The 23,915-nt window shown below is 47.5% G+C and overlaps 1 protein-coding gene across 1 annotated transcript in view; it reads right to left on the bottom strand.

Moving 5' to 3' along the window:
* Positions 1-23,915, bottom strand: part of Abca3 (ATP binding cassette subfamily A member 3) — a 41,855-nt gene that overhangs the window by 272 nt on the left and 17,668 nt on the right. The window contains exons 12-29 of the mRNA XM_035448061.1: positions 23,652-23,806; positions 23,236-23,391; positions 22,838-23,048; positions 21,626-21,776; positions 15,484-15,582; positions 13,097-13,283; positions 11,833-12,136; positions 10,648-10,921; positions 9,136-9,340; positions 8,559-8,778; positions 8,124-8,282; positions 6,406-6,578; positions 4,145-4,273; positions 3,823-4,017; positions 1,449-1,636; positions 915-1,085; positions 495-685; positions 277-350 (exon numbers count right to left, since the gene is read on the bottom strand). Coding sequence (XP_035303952.1) covers positions 277-350; positions 495-685; positions 915-1,085; positions 1,449-1,636; positions 3,823-4,017; positions 4,145-4,273; positions 6,406-6,578; positions 8,124-8,282; positions 8,559-8,778; positions 9,136-9,340; positions 10,648-10,921; positions 11,833-12,136; positions 13,097-13,283; positions 15,484-15,582; positions 21,626-21,776; positions 22,838-23,048; positions 23,236-23,391; positions 23,652-23,806 — 3,242 coding nt within the window. The remainder of the gene's footprint in view (positions 1-276; positions 351-494; positions 686-914; positions 1,086-1,448; positions 1,637-3,822; positions 4,018-4,144; positions 4,274-6,405; positions 6,579-8,123; positions 8,283-8,558; positions 8,779-9,135; positions 9,341-10,647; positions 10,922-11,832; positions 12,137-13,096; positions 13,284-15,483; positions 15,583-21,625; positions 21,777-22,837; positions 23,049-23,235; positions 23,392-23,651; positions 23,807-23,915) is intronic.

The raw sequence follows: 23,915 nt of genomic DNA, 5'->3' as shown, positions 1-23,915 counted from the left end.
ACGCTCGGGGAGAGGACACTGGTGAGCAGGGGCAGCAAGGTAGAAGCCAAAGCTTCGCTTTGATCTCAAACTGTGTTCCATCTCTGGGACCAGTTTCCTTCATGCAAACATTTCTTTCTTCCACCTCAAATATTTCACATATAAAAACTCAAACCCAGCAGATATAAAGGTGACTCTGCCTAGAAAAGAACCTGAAATTACCATAGACTGAGGAGTCCTAAAAGGCCCTTCTTAGTCGCTACTCGCATCCTGTGGGATTCTGGGGCCCACACTCACCTTGGCCCAGCTGAGGTCACAGCCAGGCAGATGGTAATGGACCATGTCTTGGTGCTCATCTTCTAGGATGCTGCCTGTACAGAAGCAAGCATATTCTCAAGTAGGCCAGGCTGGAGAGTTTGGCCTGGGGTCTTTGTTGAGGGGTCAGGCAAGTGGGATAAATTCTGTGCAACAGATAACATGCCCAGACAGGGGCCCAGACCCCATCCAGCACACACCTGGGAAGGTCAGGTCCACAAATGCCTTGAATTCCTCTAGCACTTCTTGCTTCCCTTCACTCCGGACCTTGGCCTGCAGGGAGTAGCCACTGCCAAACTTGCTCTTGAGGTGTTGTGGGCTACCCAGGCACTTGAACTGGCCCTGAACCATGATGGCCAGCCGGGTACATAAGGCTTCACACTCCTCCATGCTGGGGGAAAGGGTGGAAGCTTGAAACAGTGCTGGAGGAGGCTGATGTCAAAGGCTTTGCAGACAGAGGGTATCTATGCCCAGATCAGCCATTCCTGATTCCCCATGCAGAGCCTCAGAAATGTCCCGGCAGACCCTGTGCTAGCTGCTGCCATGTCTTCTGTTCACCTGGTTCCACCCCCACCTCCGGTTCTGGCTCTGCCCCTGATCCACAGACACCCAAGCTCTACCTGTGGGAAGTGATGACAATGGCCTTGCCAGACTCCCGGGCCCGGGCCACAGTGTCCCAGAGCAGGCGCCGGGCCACAGGGTCCATGCCGGTGGATGGCTCATCCAGGAAGATGACTGCAGGCTCTCCAATGAGGGCGATGGCGGTGCTCAGTTTGCGCTTGTTACCGCCACTGGAGGTGGATGGGTGACAGGTGGGAGGCAGAATCAGTAATTACCATGAATATCCTGGCTTCCAGCCAAGGCCCACACCCAGTGACTCTAGAGCATTCCAGGTGAGAGGATTGAGAAAGGCCACTGCACAGGGCTGGAGGCTCTGGAGGGAGCTGTGCCCAGGGGTCTTTGAGATGGTCAGTCAGCTTGCCTTGTCAGGAAATGACAGGAAAGTACTCTCATATGATAAGATCTAAGTCGTGCTATCAAGTCTAGTCTGGTTCTGGAGCCATTGACCTTGAGCTCTATGATAAGGAGACCCTAAACTACCTTGAGAGAGCCAGGGCTAATCTCATAGGAACAGAGGCAAGTGTAGGTCGCACCTGTAAGTCTTGACTAGTTTGTTGGCGTGTGGCTCCAGGAGCAGACCCCGCAGAGTATTCTCCACACAGGCACTGATGAGGCGCTCTGGGATGCCTCGGAGTCGTGCATACATGACCAGCATCTCCCTGCCAGTCATGTGATCTAGGAGTGCATCAAACTGGGGGCAATAGCCCATCCGCTGCCGTACCTAGATTAGAACATGGCATGGGAGGGAATGGGTTAGAGAGGTCATTTCCTCTCAGAGGACCACAGTGACCCCTGGCCTTAGTGCCTGCTTCTCTGCCAGTCCTTAATCTACATCCCAATGAGTCTGTTCAGGGTTGTCTAAAGAGTAGGAATTAGGTCCTGGTGGCTGACTATAGCTGAAGCTCATTGAGCATCACCCAAGTGGGATCACAGGAAGGACTTGCCTATCTTAGGGAGGCTCCCAAAGGGAACAGACAGCGAGTGTTCTAGCTGGGAGCCTGATCTAGGACAGACAACCGTGGGGGCAGTTAGCATAAGAATGGTTTTATTAGTTTGGTTTAGTGGCACAGGCCTTTAATCCCAGTACTCAGGTGAGTTTGAGGCCAGCCTGGTCTATAGTGTATGTTCTAGTACAGTCAGCTACACAGAGAAACCTCATCTCAAAAAACAAACAAACAAACAAAAAAAAGAAAAAAAGAAAAAAAGAATGGTTTCTTATACAATTGGTCACCACATAAACTTTATAGGTGATATGTGATCACACACTTCCTCATTCATCAGATTTCATCAGATATTAACAAACATCTAATGCTCTAGGGTCTTCTAATAAGAGGTGCTCATTGGTAATACTCTTGTGGGCATCACTCCTCAGAAGTGTCTCAGCAAGTGTCCATATGCAACAAAGCCAGGGTGCAGCAGGCATCTCCAGGCTCTGGTGTCATTGTGAGCTGGGTGCCATTTGTCCCACCACCTTCTGCTGGCTGGGGCGGCTGTGCCTAGGTTCTGAAATTCCAGAGTGTCTCCTCCTTGGAGATGTAGTCTGCTTTTACTGACTTGGCATAGGCCTCCCACACTGTCTCCTTTCCATGTGGACCTCAGGTTAAATGTGTTTAGCATCACCTCTCTTCCCTTCATTTCCAGATCGCATGTGGATCACTGCAAGGTCACTCCTGCAAAAATTCATTTTTTTTAAAGACTGATTTATTTATTATGTATACAGTGTTCTGCCTGCATGTACCCCTGCAGGCCATAAGATGACACCAGATCTCATTACAGATGGTTGTGAGTCACCATGTGGGAATTGAACTCAGGACCTCTGGAAGAACAAGCAGTGCTTTTAACCACTGAGCCATTTCTCCAACCCTTGTGCATACAATTTCTAATTCTTAAAAAAAAATTTTTTTTTTGTTTTTGAGATGGTCTCTCTATGTAGCTGACTGTCTTTAAACTCACTATGTAGACCATGCTGGTCTCCAACTCACAGAGATCCACCTGCCTCCACCTCCTGAGTGCTGGGAAATAAAGGTGTGCACCACCATGCTCAGCCATTTCTAATCCTTAAACATATTAAGTTATTTTTATAGTTTTGGTCAGACAACTGAAAATGTTAATCTGAGTTTGGGGGCTGCAGAGATAGCCCAGTGGTTAAGAGTACACGTTGCCCTTCTAGAAGACCCAGTTTGGTTCCCTGCACCCACATGGTGGTTCATAATCATCTGGAACTCCAGTTCCAGGGGTCCAACACCCTCTTCTGACCTCCATGGGACCAGGCATGCACATAGAATACATACATACAGGCAGAACGCTCACACATATAAAATAAATAAATCTAGGAAAAAAAAAGAAATCTGAATCTCTTGAGTGCTGTGCCTGTAAATTCTGGTTATGCCTGGCTGCTTGCTCTGCTCATATGTGTGGACACAGCATTCAGATCTCAGAAGCCTGAGATGAGCCCCTCCTCCAGTCCAGCACTCCCTGCGGTCAGCTCAGGATAGGGGTCCACTGTGTGTGGGATGTAGGGACGTGTGTGTAGGGGACATGTGTGTGGGATGTAGGGGGCGTGTGTGTGGGATGCAGAGAACATGTGGGATGTACCTGGTCTGGCCTCACTCTGTTTTCACCTTAATGAGTGATAACCTGGATGGGCCCTGGGCCTTCCTGTCCTCCTTTTATCTTTCTAGGCCTTTAAACCATATTTTGTGTCCTAGACATAGAACAGTGTTGGTTGGACACAGACAGCTGCGTTGTTTTCCCTCTACCTGTTTAAACCTGGTCCTGTCGTGGCCTTGCCCTGATGTCCACAAATATTGCTATGCCTGCTGTGAGTCAGAGACATGTCTATCTGGTCTCTCGGGTAACCCTTGTCTTGCCTGGTCCAGACCAGTAGGGTATTCCTGCTGCACCCACCTTCCCGATCTCAGAACTGATGCTGTAACCCCCAACAAAGGCATCCCCTGAGGTGATGGTCTCCTCCCCAGTCAGCATTTTGAATGTTGTGGTTTTTCCAGCTCCATTGAAACCCAAAAGGCCAAAGCACTCCCCTTTCTGGACTGCAAGGGAGATCCTGTCCACAGCAAGGAGTGGCGCTCGCTGATCATACACCTGTAAGATGCCAGTGAGAAAGACCCAGGTGAGGAGGTCTAAAGACAATCCAGGCCCTTTGCCCGCTAGCCTCTGCTAATTTCTGGGGCACTGGGGCCAGCTGGGTGGAGGGCAGAGCTTGTGTTACCTTGGAGAGCTCATTGATGATGAGAGGTGTGTCAAGCATGGAGTCCAAGCTGGGGACCAGGACTCGACTCCTCTCGTCAGCTACATCTTGGTCCTCAGGAAGCACTGATGTCCGGTTCTGCAATTCTGCCTGATGATTTAAGATGAAGACTACTCATGTGAATTCCAGCCCCATGGAAGGAAGGACAAGAACCAATGTCCACATGAGAAATGATGGCAATTCTCAACCCTGCCCATCACATATACACTTTTTCACAAGAGGCAGGAGGTCTTAGAGGCTGAATTCAACATCTAGGAATCAGATCTAGCACAAAAACTGTGGGCCGGGCGTTGGTGGCACACACCTTTAATCCCAGCATTCGGGAGGCAGAGGCAGGCAGATCTCTGTGAGTTCCAGGCCAGCCTGGTCTCCAGAGCGAGTGCCAGGATAGGCTCCAAAGCTACACAGAGAAACCCTGTCTCAAAAAACCAAAAAAAACCCCAAAAAACAAAAAAACCAAAAAACCCCCCCAAAAAACCAAGTGTGGAACTCAAGGAGAAAACAACAGCCAGAGTGATGTGAATGAAGAGGTTTTTTGCTTATTTTTATTATATTTCTTATGTTGTTTGTTTTCATGTGTGTCTATGCATCATGTATTTATTTGTTTGTATGTGTCTGTACAAGCCAGAAGACGGCACCAAATCCAATGGAACTGGAGTCTTGTTTTTTTTTTTTTAAACAATTTTTAAAAATGTATTTCATATGTATGAGTTTTGTTTTGACTGCATGTATATCCATGCATCACATGAGAGTAGTGCCTGCAAAGGCCAAAAGAGGGTGATAGATCCCTTGGAAGTTGTGAGCCACCATAAAAGTGTTGGTAATTGAAGCTGGGTCCTTTGGAAGAGCAGCAAGTGCTCATTATCACTGAACCATCTCCCCAGCCATTTTTTTTTCATTTTTAAAATTAAAAATTTAAGTGTGTGTGTGTGTGTGTGTGTGTGTGTGTGTGTGTGTGTGTGTACACGAGTGAAGAGCCCACAGATGTGTAAGGTGTCAGGAAATCCTGGAGCTAGAGGTATGGGTAGTTGGTTGTTAGATATCTAATGTGGGTACCAGAAGTGAACTGGGGTTAGTTGCAAGAGCAGTATGTGTTCTTAACTGCTCAGCCATTTTTCCAGCCCAAAGGTCTTGGTTCTCTCTTCCAGCATGAGTTCCAGGGATCAAATTCAAGCTGTCAGGCTTATGTGGCAAGCACTTTTACCCTCTGAAACTCTTGCCAGCTCATTATTTCGTCTTCTTTAAAGAGATTGTATTGCTATGTTGTCCAGGCTGGCTTCAACTACTGAGCTCAAGTAACTCCTGCTCTTTCTTCCTGAGTAGCTAAGGCTATAGGTATGTGCCATTGTATCTGTCTGGGAAGACTGTAACGTGGAGAAAACTCATTTGGGAGAAGTTGTAATGTTTTTGAGAAGTCAGTTCAACTCAGGTTAATTTGGATACCCAGTGTGATCCTAACGGACTTTGTTCTTGTTTGTTTATGGGAAGGAAGGAAGGAAGGAAGGAAAGAAGGAAGGAAGGAAGGAAGAAAGGAAGGAAGGAAGGAAGGAAGGAAGCATCTGAAAAACTGAATGTGTGGGGTCAGTGAGATAGCTCGGTGCGTAAAGGCACTGCTGCCAAATCTGACAGCCAAATTCCATCCCTGGGAGCCACATGGCAGGACAGAATCAATCCCCACAAGTTGTCATCTGACCTCCACACTCACACATTTACACACTTATTAATTAATTAAAATTGAATATATGGCCAGATGGGTGGCACACACCTTTAATCCCAGAACTCAGGAGGCAGAGGCAGGTGGATCTCTTGAGTTCAAGGCCAGCCTGGTCTACAGAGTGAGTTCCAGGACAACCAGGGCTACATAGAGAAACCCTGTCTCAAAATAAAAGAAGAATATAACAAGTGGAGCAGACTCAAGTGGGCACCTCAAGTGGCTCAGGTGCTGCCTCTGCTAGGCTGCACAGCATCAGGATCTCAGGCTTTATGGCAGATCTTGAAAATAATGAGTGCTGAGACCCCCTCCCTGCACTGTGACAGTGTACTTGGATCAGGCCATGCTGGCAGCCAACACTATGTGTTGGCCATGAGGCAGAGTGACAAATGGGAGGGATGCTCAAGGTACATGAGCTTCAAGGTTGAGCTCATAGGAAGCAGTCCTTCACTGTCCATGGTGGATGTGGGGAGCATCCATCAGCATTCCTGAGCTTTCAGGAGCCACTCACCAGAGTCCACCTCCTCTGGAAGGCACAGATGAAGGTCCTCAGTCTCCACAGCAGGTTGGTTTCGATGAGGAAGAGCAGGGTGAGGTAGATGCACCCTGACACAGCCATGGAGGTCACAAACTTGCCAACCCCTGGGGTGCTCCAAGCATAGAAGTTCTCCTGGTACTGGATGTCTGTCAAGGGCAAGGAACAAGGCTGGGCCACCTGCTGAGTACCCTCTTCCTTCCCAGACCCCAGTGCTGTCCTTAGCTCCCCAGGTCACACAAATGCCCAGACCCTCCACCAAGGCTCTATGCTCCAATTCTTGAGGGCATGCCTTGTGTTTGTCAATGCCAAACAAGAGTCTGGGTACTTTCCAGCTCTGTAAGAATTCTGCCATGTGAGGTATACCTTGTACATCTGTGACAAGGCACTGATCACAAATTACAACCTTGTCTGCTACTCACACTACCCTGAGTTGAGACTGGACAGAGATGCAAAGATACTCTAATCAGACCCCTCTCCAGGCACTCAAATTTAGAGAATGGACAGGCATTCACAAACTCTGTCTTAGGGAAGAGACTGCACTTTTGCCTGAGGGTGTTCAGGGCTCTGTAGATGTGACTGCTGATCTCCCTGCTGTTGTAAAAAGGAGACCATTCCAGGTATAAAAAGTCCCTACCCCCAAATAGATCTGACTCAATCTGTGAATGTGACTTTGTTAAGAAATGAGACAATTGGAGATGTCACTAGTTAAAGACCTAAGGGGGAGATACTGGATTTAGGGGTGGCCCCACGTCCAGTGACATGTCCTTGTAAGGGAAAGGCAGGAAATGTGAGACACAGGGGAGGAGGCTGTGCACAGACAGAGATGAAAGCCATAGCCAAGGAACCTGTGGATCATGGAGAGCTGACAGAGGCAGCATGGATCCTCCTCTGAGCCTCTGGAGGGGGCATGGCATTGCTCACACCTTAACTATGGACTGCTGGCTTCCAGCCTCATGAGAAGAACTGTATCTGTTGATTATATCACAGGCTATGGAACTCTGTTCTGGAAGCTGCAGGGCACCAGGACATGTGGGAAAATCAGATGTCCAGATGCAGGCCCAGAACATGTAAGCAGGAGAAAGGGGCAGTGAGGATAAAGAGTCTGACAACTATGGCAGACTATGGAGCCCTGTTACAGAGGTGTTAAAAAGGAGGAAATCTGAGGCTGGGGAGATGGTGCAGCAGAGGAAGATTCAATTACAAGTTCAATTCCCAGTAACAACATGGGGGCTCACAACCAACTTTTCTGGCTTCTGGGTACCAGGCATGAAAGAGGTACATAGGCAATACATATAGGCAAAACACCCATACATACAATTTTTTTAAAGGTGGAAATTTAATTTAACTATGGCATTCAAAGGTGACAGCATTAAACACATTCTATGGGGCAAAGCTCCATAACTGAACCCTGGTGGCGTTCTAAGAGGCCAGAGGACACAAGTCACTCATTTCAGGTCACATGAAGCCTTGTGCATTTTTGGGATTCTGTAAGCAAGATGACCATTGCCAGAAGTGGGACTTTGTCCTTGCAGGTCAGTAAGAACCTCTTTGATCTATAACTTACTCAGCCTCTGATACTGTGTTACAGGGAGCAGAAAAAGGATTAATATAAGCCCCTTAGCTGGGCAAGTCCTGGGGAAGCTCTGGCTGCGAAGGGTAAGAGTGGTAAGAGGGCCCATCTGGACACTCACTGTACTTCTTGCAGTAGCTGGCGGCAACCCATGAGGAAGTGCAGTACCGCCGAGTCTCATAGTTCTCATAGAAGCTACTGACTGCCATTCCCACGCAGTGGTTTGGCAGCACCAAGAACACATGATCCAAGGTTCTGGAAAGCTCTTCTAATTTCACAGCTGTGAAGAGGTACAGACAAGTTAGTGGTGGCAGACACAATACACTTGCCTGAGGACAGATCCAGGAAAGGAGGGTCAAGTCTCAAGTATCCCTGTATCAGGCACTGGCAGGCAGGATCTAGCTTAGGCTGGGCCAAGGAAAGTGGTCCCTCCTTGTGTGGCCCCTGGGAGAATACTGTAGACACCCTCCCACCATTGTGACTGGCTAAGCAGGGTCTCCTTGTACAAAATGGTTAAGTGGGTGGCCAGTGGTTCAAAGTGTTATTCAGTTCCCACCTGGGATGCGCATGATAGTGACTACGATGAAGGTGGCAATGCCCGACAGGATGTTGAATATGGTCAGCCTGGTATAAGCCGTGGATGCAGCCGAGAAGAAGAAACTCGTGAGGTACATGAGGGGGATGATGGCCCAGCCATACAGCATGAGCAGCAGCAGCAAGTCGGCCAGGTGGCCATCTCTGGTGAAGGCTTGCACATCAAAGGCTTGGAACACCACCTGCAGCAGCACACATGAGGCTGGTCAGTGCACAGGCCAATGGGAAGCTCTCCAGGGTCAGGGGAAGAGTTATGTTGGGAGCATTCAGTGGTTTTTAAGCTTTGACTGGCTCCACCTTGGCTGTCACCCTGGGACCTCTCTAAGAAGTAGTTTCCTGGTTATTGGAGTGAGAACCAGGCCAGCTAGCCCAGTTCCTGCATATCAAAGGCAGGGAAGAAAACACCAGGTGTTTCCAACTGTTCTCTGGATCAGAACCCAGCTGCTAGATGGGCTTCCTTGCTGGTCCTGGTTTTGCAAGGGGACCCCAGGTGTGCTTCCTGGGTACACATGGCATGGTCTAGCACACCCAGCACTCACCAGAAGTAGTAGACTAGGAATGAGGAAGGAGATGAGGTCCCACAGCAGAGCAGAAAGCCAGAAGGTAGCCACATGGACACCACTCACAAACTGAATGTGCTTGGCCTGGACAGCCCTCTCACTGACTGCCAGGATAGAAAACGTGCTGGCTAGAAATGCCATGGCGATGAGCAGATTGAGGGCGATGTCAAATCCCTTCCGGCCCCTGGGGAGGGCAGAGCACAGTGCGTCTGGGTAGTGGGAAAGATTGAGCCCTTGGTCATTACCATCCAGATCCATGGACAGTAGCCAAACCACTCAATGGGGATAAGGAAGAACCTTAAAGACGGTAAAATCCCCACTCCCTAAGGATGGCTCCTCTCAGTGTTATGAATGAACAAGGGCAGCATTCTCCCCTAGGCGTCTTCTATAAGTTTCTAAACCATTGTCCCTGTGCACTCAGGGACACTTGCACTTATGCACATCATTGTGTCTGCTGGGAATTCCTGCCCTGCTCTCTGATCACCTCTAGACCTCACTGTGAAGTTCTGGGGCCTCTGTGGTAGATAAATTCCCCTTCCTATAACATCCTGTGTTCTATAGCTAGTTGACAGTAATACCTTCTAGAAATGGGCTCTAAAAGCTTTACTTCGGGGCTTAAAAATCTTCAGATCCTCTTAACAAATGGTACTGGGATAAAGAGTAGTATTAAGCCGGGCGTTGGTGGCGCACACCTTTAGTCCCAGCATTCAGGAGGCAGAGGCAGATGAAGCTCTGTGAATTCAAGGTCTACAGAGGGAGTTCCAGGACAGCCTGGGCCAAAGCATAGAGAAACCCTGTCTTGAAAAAAACACCCCTCCAAAAAAAAAACCTAAAAAGTATTTGACAAGAAAAAGAAAAGGACAGCAGGGGAAGGAGGCCAGAACATGGACAAACCCTCGACACACCATGCTGACAGGTCATGTGCTATACACTTCTATTTCTATGAAGTAATCACAACAGGAAGCCCCACAGAAACAGCAGATAAGCAGTTTTGAGGGCTGAGAGTTGGGAGGATGAGTGATTGTTAGAGAGTCCAGGAGTGTTGGGAGAGAGTTACCAAAATGACAATGAAGTGAAGGGGCCACCTCTGGCTACCCAAAAAGCACCTGATTGTATGCTGTGGGTGACATTTTCATGAACTGATATCCTCATAATGAACTGTGCCCCTTAGCCTGCTTGTTGGACCTCCCAGTCTGTAGCCTAATAGGTGTGATTGCTTTTCTTCAGCTCTAAGCACAGCCCCTACCCTACTGCCAAGGACCCTGCCAGGAAGAGAAGACAAAGATGTCCACCAGATCCTCAGACCACAGCTCCTGCGGGATGGGTTTGGATTTGCTGACATAGGAAAGTCTGAGGGCCTGAAGTGACCTCAGCGAAGGAGCAGCAGCATCTAAGAGTAAATACACCATCACTTTTCCATCTACAAAGCCTTATTTCTGGCACTGTCACAATGGCACTCCACCTGAATGGGTGTATGAGCTGTACACGTACTCGTTGAACTGGTCCTTGGCAACTTGCAAGGTGCTCCGGGGCTGGGGATAGTTGGAGATCTCAATGGAGGCCTGAGGGCCACACAGCAGCTTGAATAGAAGATTGTCCACAATGGCCAGGGCGGTAGCTGGGGAGTGGTATGCCTGGTTGTTGAACAAGGCAGTGACCTCTGTCTTCTCTCCTGAATCTTTGAAGGATGTTGCTACTAGGCACCGCTCATTAAAGCCGCCCCCTTCCACCGAGGCCCTGAAAACCAGGAACTCTTCTAGGTCACCTGTGGAGTAATGCTGTGTCAGGGTATCACCAGGTGGGACAAATAGGAGCACCATCATCATCCCAATGACTCTCAGGGATTCAACACAGGCACAAGTGAGATGGGACCCTGGGCTCCTGGGACCTCCACTGGGCCAGCAGTGTCCACCATGGTGCTGACAACTTCTCAACTGCTGATATAATCACCCATTCACCAAGAAGGAACTCTGCCATTTTGTCATCAATCTGTCCACAGGGTTGCTAGTCGCAATGTGGGAGGGAGCAGTAAAAGGAGAAAACCTTCCAGGATACTCCAAAACATGGCAGTTTAAGCCTGGGACAATATTGATCACTGGCTACCAGAGACTCAAGGCAATTTTAAATTTCAAGGCATTGGATGAAAGTTCTACAACACATGACAGCACACTATCAGCAGCCTAGCCTATAAACAAAGACTAGTTATACAGAGATCACTGAACTTCTGCCTTTTGTTCTGCCTGCATATATGTCTGTGTGAGGGTGTCAGATCCCCTATAATTGGAGTTACAGACAGGTGTGAGCTGCCATGTGAGTGCTGGGAATTGAACTCAGGACCTCTGGAAGAACAGTCAATGCTCTTAAGTGCTGAGCCATCTCTCCAGCCTCTGCATTTTGCTCATAAAAGGCCCCAAAGAATGGGTATGTCCAAATCCTAGGAGTGTGCCTATACCTCTCGTGTCCCAGGAATAATTCCTGACTTAGTTTCATGAGCTTTAGCCTAAGGGACATCTGGTAATGTCCAAAGGCAAAATTGATTGTCATGATATGAGGTGGCCATGCCAGGGATGCTGCTTAATGTGTTATAAAGGCAAAGGACAGTGAAGGATGATCCAACCCAGGCACAGCACCAACACTGTCAGTACCACTGGGCCCCATGCCCCAGCTACTCCTTACCCAGCACTTCACGGGGCTCCTGCCTCTCAGCCTGCAGCATGTCTTTCAGATGCTCAGACAACTGCTGATGCAGCTGAGAGGTGCCTGAGACTGTGAAAGGCACAACTGTTCTACCATACTCGTCCAGGCTGAGCTTCAGAGGAGGGTCATCAAGGCTCTCTGAGGTGTAGTTGATAGCCAGGAGGGCCAAGGTGATGCAGGTCACGGGGACCAGGACCTGAGCTGCTACCATCTTCCATTCCCGCCAGCTGTACGTAGCCTTCTTCAGGAACATGGCCCAGAACTGCTGGCAGTGGAGGGCAAGCTGCGGCAGAGTGAGGCAGAGGACATGGCTGTGCATGGGGACTGGCATCAGACCAACTGTGATCTAAGTAACACCACTCTGTGACTTTGGTTGACATTCTCCCAGGCAGCTACACCAAGAACAATTTGTGGTGATGTGGAGCCATGGGTGGAACCAAATACTGGGAAAGTACAGGTGCTTGCAGGTCCCTACATGGGTTTGTGAGGTCTCACTATTAGCCACAGAAGCTTGGCAGATACTTTTATCAGAGTATTGAGGGTCTGGCTGGGGCTCCCTGCCTTTCTTCTGTCCTTCACTGGAGGTTTATACATAGCAGACAGACAGACAACTCCCCTCACCTGCCTCCTGGGACTCCCTGCACTATGCTCTCTCCTTCCTGATCTTACCTCAGGACCTAGGGACCAAGCTCCCAGGCCCAGGCTCTGCACATGTTGGATATTTGAATTTTGGTTAGATCTTGGTATTCTGGCTATAAAATGGGAGAGGGTCCTCCCTGCTGCCTTCTTTCCTCATTAGGTGGCTGTCAAGGCAGGTTAGCACAGCACTTGGCATAAGGCAAGCCCCTTCAACGAGGAAATTTCATTGTTAAAAGCAAATATACAGTTTTCTGTGCATGCCCAAGTTAGAACATCAAGACATTTCAGGTGGATATGGCAGAGCACTTGGAAGCAGAGCCAGGATGATCATCACAAGTTTGAGGCCAGCCTAGACTAAGCATACTGAGTTCTAGGTCAACTTGGACAACAGAATGAGCTCTTTTCTCAAAAAAAAATCAAATAAAAAGCCATCTGAATGTTTTCTCTCTCTGCTGACCCACACAGCACAAGCTGTAACCTGCCCTCCATTCTCTAATGAAGCTCTTGACTCATGGACTGCCCCCTGCCTCCCCTTATATGAAGAGCTGGGAGGATGATAACCTTCCCAAGCCTGCCTTGTGTGGTCCCAGCTTGAGGTGCTCACCCCTGTGTTGAGCTTGAGCATGGCTTCTTCTTCCTCTATGAGGGCTCCAATGCCGTTCGTTGGGTCCATCACCCCACACAAGTTACTATCTAAAGCCCAGTCACTCGCCCGCCTCTCATGCTGGTACTGAAGAGCAGGAAGCTGGATGGCTTGAATGTCCATGCTGGTGTCCACCAGTTTACCAACCCTGCACCAGAGTACAGTCATCAGTCATAACTCAGCTCATTGGTAGGGGAATGAAGTGACTGTTCCACCAAGCCATCGACACAGGAAGAGGACTTTTAAAAGAGGACCTGAAGCAGCAGAACAAGGCAGCAGCTTGTTCTCTCACTCACTCACCCATTCATCAGTACATATCTCCAGAACATCATCTCTGTGTAGCCAGATGCAATGCCCATGGGAAAGAGACAACCAGTTGGAGCTCTAGTGCATAGGGCCCTGTTCCCAAAGGGAACATTACAACATTTACAAGAGTCACCACTTACAACCAGGGTGTTCAAGGGGGGAAAGAAGAGATATACAGCACCATGGCTTCACTGTGTGTGAAGAGGGCTAATCACACAACCTGTGGTGGGTTCCGAGAAGACAAAGGTCAGGGGTATGCCTGCCGAAGCTAAGCCTGGGAGGCAAACAACTATGCTGCAGAAGAGCATGACAGGCATAGACACAGTAGAGGGAGGGCAGGTGGTGGGGCTGGCAAGCCCTGCAGCAGGTGCTTGGGGTCAGGAAGTGCTATGGTTGCATTTTAACCTGCTCCAGGCTGTCACAATTGTTGGAGTTAGTATGTTCTCAGGCACCACTCTCTTCAGGCTCTGGTTAGGAATATGAACTTTCGTCAGTCTCCCTGCACACCTGCAAAGTTCTCAGAGGCAGTGCCCTCTCTGGTTTTCTCTTCTGGCATTTGCTTGGCTGTGCCCATGGTGTCCCTAGCTAGTCACTGAGTAGAGAGATGATAGGATAGATGAATGAATAAAAAATGAGTGAATGTGAACAAATGAACAAACAGACTAGCAAGGAGGCCAATGACATTCTTTTCTAGTTTAGTGCTTCTGACAGAAAGTTCTGAATGACAGATATGTGTCACTAATGGAATGACAAAAATATGTATGATCCTGTATGATCCACTCCCAGGCATTTATCCAATGCCTGGATAAATAAATGCATGTAACCACACAGAAACTTGTACACAAAAGGTTCACAGCAACATGATCCATAAAAGGAAAAAAGATCTGGACAGTGGTGGTGCATGCCTTTAATCCCAGCACTCGGGAGGCAGCCGCAGATGGATCTCTGTCAGTTCGAGGCCAGCCTGGTCTACAGAGTTAATTCCAGAACAGGCTCCAAAGCTACACAGAGAAACCGTGTCTTGAAAAAAAATAGGCTACCCACTATCTGAGTGTCTGCTGTGCTGCCTTTATTGCTAACAGGATCCTAGGCAGGTTGGCAGAGACTCCAGATATTTTTTCTCCTGAGATAAGTTTCTCAGATAAACCACTGACCTGGAGCTGAGTTAAAATGACAAAGTCAGAGGTTGGTTGGGGCCATGTGCTGAATGTAAATGGGGTGACCAAGTGGACTGGGGACTAACAGGCATTAAATTCCAGGAAACACAAAGATGCAGAGGTCTATGGTTTTTGAGAGAAACCTGGAACTGAGCCAACAGGTACAGTTGACAGTAGGTTGGTTGGTATGTAGTTTGTTTTTATTTAACTAAGATGCACCAAAAGCTGCTTTGATTTTCCCTCCTTTCCTCCCTTGGCTGTTCTGTTTGAAGGTGCACTAACTTTTTCTGTGCTTGGCTGTACCCACTGGTCTCCCTACAGTAATGCTGGCCTTCCTGTTGGTCTCCACAGCCCCTGAGGGAGATGCCTTTGAGAACATAGCACAAGATCTTATAACTTATAGTCAGTTATTATGCTGCTCCTTCTGACCATGGTTTCCTCAAGAAGAAAAAAATTATTTCACAAATATATATTTTACTTCCAGCTATTAGCACTATATCGGCCAGACCACATTCAAGAAACTCCCATGAAATATGGCAATGGTCTGGTGCTCTGGGAACCTGAGAGCTAAGCTTCACCCTTTGATTATAGAAGCATAAATCCTGTGTGGTGACCCATACCTTAGAGAACCTTCTGCTTTGTGCTGGCCTGTATTGGGTCGATTGTCTCAGGAAGGATCCTGGGTAGGCCAGGCACATTCCTCACACAGAGGCCATGGCTTTGTAAGTATTCAGGTATCTGGGAAACTCACATCTGAACTCTGGCTCTGATCCCCTGCCCTGCTCTGTTCACATCTCCATCTCTGACAGTGCCCCAGGGCATAACACTTTAACAAAATCATCCCCAGTGAAGGTCTGGGGCAGATGGAAGCCCACACCTACTGACCTAAGGAAGACTTCCTCCATGGTGGTGACAGAGGCTCCAAAGCTGGCAATGCCCAATTCCTTCTGCTTCTTTTCCAGTTTAGCAAACAGACTTTCAAACCTGAAAAATGTAATAAGGCTTTTTCAGACACTTTCTAAATACTTTGTTTCTAAATAATTGCCTCTGTATACAATATGGAAAATTGAGGGTAGAATTGTGTCCTGCAATGCCATTTTTCTTCTTTAAAAATGAATTAAAAGGCCGAGCGTTGGTGGCGCATGCCTTTAATTCCAGCACTTGGGAGGCAGAGGCAGGTGGATCTCTGTGAGTCGAGGCCACCCTGGTCTCCAGAGTGAGTGCCAGGATAGGCTCCAAAGCTGCACAGAGAAACCCTGTCTCGAAAAAAAAATGATTAAAAACTTTTTACAGGCAGTGGTGGCACACACCTTTAATTCCAGCACCCAAGAGGCAGAGGCAGGTTTATCTTCGTGAGTTTGAGGCCAGACTGGTGGTCTACGAGAGCTAGTTTCAGGACAGTTAGGGCTACACAGAGAAACCCTGTCTTAAAAACCAAAAAAAAAAAAAAAAAAAAAAAAAAAAAAAAAAAAGATCTGCCTTCTTACAGGGCTGGAGAGATGGGTCAGCAATGGAGAACACTGGCTGTTTCTCCAGAGGTCCTGAGTTCAATTCCCAGCACCCACATGGTGGCTCACAACCATCAATAGTGGAATCTGATGCTCTCTTCTGGCACAGTCATACATGCAGATAGAGGACTCACATACATTAAATAAATAAAAAACCTTTTTGGTGGTGGTCAAACCTGAGGCCTTGCTTGTGTTATGTAAGTGTTCTACTACTGAGATATAGCTACACTCTCCAGCCCAAGTTCTTATTTTTCTTAGAGAGGTTTTAGGTTCATGGAAAAATTTAGAGGAGGGGATAGAGATTTATTATGTCATCCTACTCAGATTTTTCCCTCTGAGCACTTGTACTTGGGCTCTGAGACCACAAAGGAACCATAAAGCAAACAGAAAAACAAAGAAACAAACAGAACCCTTCTGATGACTACTACTTGGTTGTAGGGCATGGGGGACACTTAGAGAATAAAAATGGAAGAATCACAACAGAATAGATGTGATGCAGGAAACATACAATCTCTCTTTGAAAAAAAAAAACTCCACAAAATCAAACACACACATAAATAAACCATGTAACCATAAAAAAGTTGCAACGAATGGTTGCTAAGATTGTTCTGGGGCTCAAATATAGCTAGATATGAACACCTAAAAGTGAGCCATAATAGAGCGAAAGATATTACCAGAGGTAACACACCTGAAGCCAATAGATGTGAAACCATTCGAAACCTGGCTGGCAGAATGCAGAAAGGTGATAATCAAGTATTTGTATGTTTTCCTACCCACTCAATAAATATTGAAAAACCCCAAATACACAAACAAAAAAACCTTACTCAATGCAAGCAAACATGGAAAAAGGTATAGGCTTTCAGCTGGGTGTGGTGTCTCACACCTTTGATCCCAGAGCACTTGGAGGCAGAGGCAGACAGATATCTGAGTTCAAGGCTAGCATGGTCTACAGAGTGAATTCCAGGTCAGCCAGAGCTACACAGAGAAACCCTGTCTCAACTCCTACCCCCAGCACGCACACACACACACACACACACACACACACACACACACACACACACACACCACACACACACACACACACACATACACAGGGCACATGTTGTGTTATCCTGATAATGAAGAAATGACACAAGCTCCTTTTTCCAGAAGGAGATCTGGTAACGACTGCTTTGCTATTTGGGATCTGTCCAGAGGCAGTCACTGATGCTAGAGACAAAAGTTTCCTGAAAGGATATTTATAACACAGCTTTTGGGAAAATGTGAAATGAGTGCAGATTAGTGGAGTTTTTAAACTAAGATACACCTAAGTCATTGAACATCATGTTACTATAAAACTGCATTACTGGGCTGAAGAGCAATTATTGTTCTTTCAGAGAACCTGGGTTCAGGTCCCTGCAACCTCTTCTGGCACTGAAGACCCTTAACACTTATACACAAATACACACAAAACAAAAATAAAAACCCACATTACACAGGCAGTGGGGTGTAGCTTAGTAGTAGAGCAGTAGTCTAGCATGCATGAGGCCCTGCCTGGATTTGAGCCCCTGTCACAAAAAAATGAACATTAAAAACCTCTTCAAAACTTACATAATCATACTTGATGTCCTGGCTAGTTTTTATGTCAACTTGGCACGAGCTATAGGCATTTGAGAGGAACATCAATTACAAAGATGCTCCATAAGATCAGGCTGCAGACAAGCCTGTAAGGCATTTTCTTAATTAGGGATTGATGTGAGGGGGCCCAGTCATTGTGGGTGGGGACACCCCAGCTGGTGGTCCTGGGTTCTACAAGAAAGCAGGCTGAGCAAGCCATGATGAGCAAGCCAGTAAGCAGCACTCCTCCCATGGCCTCTGCATCAGCGTTTGCCTCCAGGTTCCTCCCCTGTTTGAGTTCATGTCCTGACTTCTTTCAATGATGAACAGTGATGTGAAGGTGTAAGCCAAATAAACCCTCTCTTTCCCAACTTGTTTTTGGCCATGGTGTTTCATCACACTAATAGTAATCCTAAGTGAGACAGACATTGGTACAAGGATTATGGAGTATTGATGAGAGAGACCTGACCATGTGCTTTTCAGAGGATTGTGGAAGGACTTTGGAACTAGAAAAGCCACTAAAGTGTTCAAATCTGGGTGAGCTGTTTTGCAGGAGCTAGAAGATAAGTGTTAAGAGAAATGCAGATGAAGGAGATTTGGCTTCCAGAGGGAAGTCTGAACCACTTAAAGAATCTGCTGAGGCCACTGCATATTTTGAGTTAATCTGTGGCTCTGGTCACTGGGGATGAAGCATCAGCTGTGATTAACAAGATACCAGAACTACTTTGCTTTGTTGGGATAATCAGTGCTGGTTAGCTAGAGCTGAGAAATTATCTGTGATTAAGAAAAGGCCAGTATCACTAGGGTGAAATATTCTGGGAAGTGTTTCTTCAGAGTCAGCACACAGAAGCTGTGGTCCAGAGGTGGCCATGGTTGTACCTCCTGCTGGCAGCCAATCTTGGTCATGTGTAAGTTTCCCAGGTGGTACTAGTACTGAAGGCATAAGGAGTCAGGGAGAACAGCTGAGGCTTGACACTGTGTGGCAGGGCTGGAGTCCCGGAAGACAGCCCAGGAGAAGCTGTTGGTGGAAGTGCAGCCCAGTTGCATCAGAGACTCCAGCATCTTGGAGATGCCAGGATCATGGGCAGCCACCAAGGATAGCAGTAGCAGTGGTGTGGAGCCAGTCTGTCACTACGAGACAATCTGTCTGTGCTGAGGGTGGAGCCAGAGAAGTGGCCCAAGTCCTTCTGAGAAGGCCAGAAGATCATGAGTGATCCAAGACATTGGAATATTGCCTTATTTACACAGTTGGAGTTTGGTTTTGATGTGATTGTGACTATAACTTGGTTCTTTCCTCTTGAAATAAAAAAGCCCACAGTTGAGAGACTTGAAGTTTTACAAGAGATTTTAGAGTTTTATAGACACTTTGTATTTTTTTGCTTGCTTGTTTTTGTTTGTTCTGTTTTGAGACAGATTTCTCTGTGTAACAGCTCTGGCTGTCCTGGAACTTGCTTTGTAGACCAGGCTGGCCTTGAACTCAGAGATCCACCTCTCTCTTCCTCCTGAGTGCTGGGATTAAAGGCATGTACCACCACCACTGGCTGAGACTGGATATTTATTTATTTATTTATTTATTGTGTACGCAGTGTTCTGCCTGCATATATTCATGTATGACAGAAGAGGGCACCAGATCTCATTACAGATGATTGTGAGCCACCATGTGGTTGCTGGGAATTGAAATCAGGACCTCTGGAAGAGCTGCTGGTGCTCTTAACTGTTGAGCCATCTCTCCAGCCACAGACTGAATTTTTAAAGCATTAGAATTTTAAGACTGTGGGACTTTTTTAAGCTTTTTGAATGAAAAAAAAAAAAGGAAAAGGAAAAGAACATGACTGGTCTCAGGTTTCAGCACCAAATAAATGAAAAAAAAGAAATAAAAGAAAAAGAACATGACTGCTCCTAGGTGTGGTGGAAGAGAAAGTTTATGGTAGATGTGTGGGAGAATATAGTCTGGGGCAGCGACATCTGGGAGAGTCCAGAGTGGACATGACAAGGCTGAGAGAGGAGTGGGAAGGGATGACCAGGTGTAGTGACCAGGAGAGGCCCAAAGGTACAAAGAGAGCAGATAACCAATATGGCTGGATTATATAGGGAAGAGCAGCCCAGCCTCCTGAGCTGAAGAGTTCAAGGTAGGGGGCAGGGTATGCCAGCCAGGAGGGTCCTGTAACAGGTAGGGACTGAAGGATTGCAGGGAGAACTTGGCAGCCAGTGTCTGCTTTGTAAAGTAGGGAATCTCAATTGGGAGAATGTCTCCCCAACATCAGGCTACAAGCAAACCTGTAAGGCATTTTCTTAATTAGTATTTAATATGAGAGTGCCAAGTCCATTGTTAGTGGAGCTACCCCTGGGCTAATGGTCCTGGGTTCAGTAAGAAAGGGGGTTGAACAAGCCAGTAAGCAGCACCCTTACATAGCCTCTGCATCAGATCCTGCGTCCAGGTTCCTGCCCTGACTTCCTTCAATGGTAGACTGTGATTTGGAAATGTAAGTCAAATAAACCCTTTCCTCCCTAACTTGCTTTTGGTCATGGTGTTTCATTTCAGCAATGATAACCCTAAGACATGTGACTAAATGTACTATAATTGTTTATTTCATTTATCTGTTCATGTATGTGCATGGGTGGATCATATGTTTCAGTCAGAGAACAACTGTGGGAGATGGTTCTCTACCGCATAGGTCTTAGAAAGGGCAGCTAGTGCTCTTAACCATCTTTCATCCCCTCAATAGCCTATACTTGATATAAATTTCAGGCAGGATAGATGGCTCAGCAGTTGAGAGCATGAAGTGCTCATGCAGAGAACCAAAATTGAGTTCTTAGCACCCACATCAGGTGGCTCACAACTGCCTGTAACTCCATCTGTAGGGTGATCTGACACTGTGAGCTTCCACCTGCACTCCAGTGCACATACCTAGACAGACACAGACACAGACACAGACACAGACACAGACACAGGCACACAGGCACACAGGCACACAGGCACACAGGCACACAGACACACAGACACAGACACAGACACAGACACAGACACAGACACACACACACATACACACACACACACACACACACACACACACACTCTACAGTTTCCAAATATAATCAAGATCTGGGCTTCTGCCAGGCAGTGGTGGCACATGCCTTTAATCCCAGCACTTGGGAGGCAGAGGCAGGTGGATCTTTGTGAGTTCAAGGCCAGCCTGGTCTACAGAGTGAGTTCCAGGACAGGCTTCAAAGCAATACAGAGAAACCCTGTCTCGAAAAACCAAATAAATAAATAAATAATTTTTTTTTAAAAAAAGGATCCAGGCTTCTAGTGCCATCTGATGTAGGTAGCTCAGTGATGTGAATGACTGAATTGACATGTCTCTAGTTCTCACACGTTATGAACACTTACAATTTGTCTGCAAATGCATGGTAGCTCCACAAATAACTGTGTGTGTACCTACTACATGTTTGTTTATTTACTTATTTTTGGAGGGAGGTTGAGACAGGGTCTCATGTAGCCTACACTGGCTTTGAACTCACTATAGAGTTGAGGATAATATTGAAATGATCCTCTTGCCTCTGTCTCCCAAGCATTTGGGTTACAGGTATGCACCACCATGCTTGGCAATGGCTTTTATATGTTCAAGCCGGTGTTAGAAATGTCCTGTGTGGGTATGCATGCAGACAAGAAGTGAACCCTTTTTTAACCTGTCTGTTGTGTGTCTGTCCTACTCAGGTAAAAGCATTATCTCTCTCTGCAGTAATAAGTAATAAGCAGTAAGTAGTAAGTAAGAAATACAAGCTCAGCAGATGCTTTAGGACCCCCATCCCTGGCCCAAAGGATGAGAGATGCCCAAACAGTCATAACAGAGAGGGCATAGAGCCCTCACAGCCATGGGACCTTCCTGGGTCTGCACCTGTGCACTCTCTAGGACACATACCTGTGTGTGCTTTCCTTGGGAAGAATAAAGGACAGCTCAGCACCAGCATGGCTCTCCAGCATGGCATTAGGGACATGGTGGTGTATTAACTGAGAGATACCTTCAGGATTGCAGTGTGGCTCTTTCACTAGTGTCATGTGGTAGCCAGCTCCTGGAACATATAGACCAAGTGTTAGGCCCTTTGGTGGTCCCACTTCTGCCATGCCACATCTCTGTGGCTTGAATCAGGCAGGATCATGGGACAGCATCTGCAAACTGGGTACAACTGAGCCAGAACAGGTGCATCTCAGGCTCTTCCATGTAGTGCAGAGTGTCATCTCCCACAACCTATTCGGGGAAAAGTGCTGGGGAAGCTGGGTCCCTGAATGTAGCCAGGTGCACCTACTAAGGATAGAGTCTTCCTGAGGATAAAACCAATAATCTAAGCATGTGAGTGTATAGAAGGATTCATGCTAATCACGGTTGCAAGGAAGAGGCACAGCAGGAGCCATGGGGCTATACTGCACACATTGAGCTCTGTCTGGCTTCCTGTCCAATAATACTTTGCAGGAAATGCCCCTTTCTCGTTCCCTTCGGAGACAAGGGACCAGGACAATCAATGGCTTGGCTAACTGGGCAGACAGGTAAGAACAAGCAAAACTCTCGAACCCCTAGTGGAGATGGACAGAAGACATTCCTCCTTTGTAAAGGAACCCATTATCTTCACTAGGAGAAGGCCACTTAGGATGACAGGGCCCCTCTCTAGCCTGCTTTGGCTATACTGGGGTATGTGCTTGGCCCAAGATAGGTAAGGTGGGAACCATATTGCATTTTGTTGGGAGGAGTACTCTGGTATGAGGAGGAGTCAGGCATATGCTAGACCAGGAGGGGACAACAGAAAGCCAAGTGTTCCACACAACAAGGTGGCTGAATCATGGCTTATGATTCCACCTGCTGGACTGGGCTGTGCAATGAATAATGTTCTTAGTAAGATCACATATAGGAAAGCACCAGTGAGCACTCATGGGACCCCTGCCTACTCCACAGATTTCTGCTCTGGTCAGTTCTGTTGTGGTTTAATGAGAGCCCCACCTTTCAAGACACTCTGCTTTATTATTCCCACCTCTTCGTGGATGGCTTTGCCCAGCTACTATCTGGACCCTTCATGGGGTAGAGGCACTGGCCCTATCATGAGATGGAGGCCGACTTGGACTCCTCCTTCACACTTCTCACCATATTTCTGCTTGAGGAACAGTGACGACCCACAGCACTGTAGCTCCCCCTTGGCCAAGATGGCAATGCGGTCCCCCAGCAGGTCGGCTTCATCCATGAAGTGAGTAGTCAGCAGGATGGTGCGGTCATTCTTCTGCTGCTGAAGAAGGTCCCAAATGGCCCTCCTGGATACTGCATCCATGCCTGAGGTGGGCTCATCTAACATCAAAACCTGGAGGGCAGAGGTGAAGCCTTGTGACAATGACAGAGCCATGTCTCAGGCTCAGGATGGCTGTGCTGTGTGGCTTTCTCTGCAGCTTGATTTGGGATTTTGTAAGATGTCCTCACCACCCCTGGGTTTGTCCTTGTGTGGGAGCCTGTCTTGGCTGCATCAAGAGGCCAGACCCCCTGCCCTATACCTTGGAACCAGCTATGAGGGCGATGCCAATGGAGAGTTTGCGCTTCATCCCCCCACTCAGGAATTTGGACCGCAAATCCCGCTTGTCCTCCAGACTAAGGATGTGCAGCATCTGCTTGACTTCTTCAGGACACTTCTGGAGAGACATGCCTTTCAACTGAAAGGCAGGGGACAAGAAGACACGAGGCAGGTGGTGTTGATAGGCGCTAAACCATCCAGCAAGTTTTCTGGCCCAAGAGAGGTCTTCCCTTGGCATTGCTGGACTTTGCTCATCCTTCCATCATTACCCTTGCTTTTTTGGAATAGCCCTCAGAACAGACTACTGTGAGGCTAATGGAATACTGGGACGGCTGCAGAAGCCTTGGTATATTAGCAAGGAACAGTCACCACCCACATGTCCCTGTCACCCAAACTCACCTGTGCATAGAAGTAAAGATGTTCTGCAACTGTCAGGTTGTCAAATAGGACATCATGCTGGGGACACAGGCCCAAACTTTTTCGGATTTGAATCATGTCTTGGGAAATTTCATACCCATGAATATATGCATGTCCACTGGTAGGGGGAAAGAGACCTGCAGCCAAATCAAAGACCCCAATTTCATCATGAAAATCCTGTCCACTTGTGCAAGGTACAATGACCTTCTTGACTCACTTAACCCATTGTCTTCATTTTACTGAGGA

This window comes from Cricetulus griseus, chromosome 7 (assembly GCF_003668045.3).
Source record: "Cricetulus griseus strain 17A/GY chromosome 7, alternate assembly CriGri-PICRH-1.0, whole genome shotgun sequence".
Classification (NCBI taxonomy): domain Eukaryota; kingdom Metazoa; phylum Chordata; class Mammalia; order Rodentia; family Cricetidae; genus Cricetulus; species Cricetulus griseus.
This window is presented reverse-complemented; position numbering and strand designations above follow the sequence as displayed.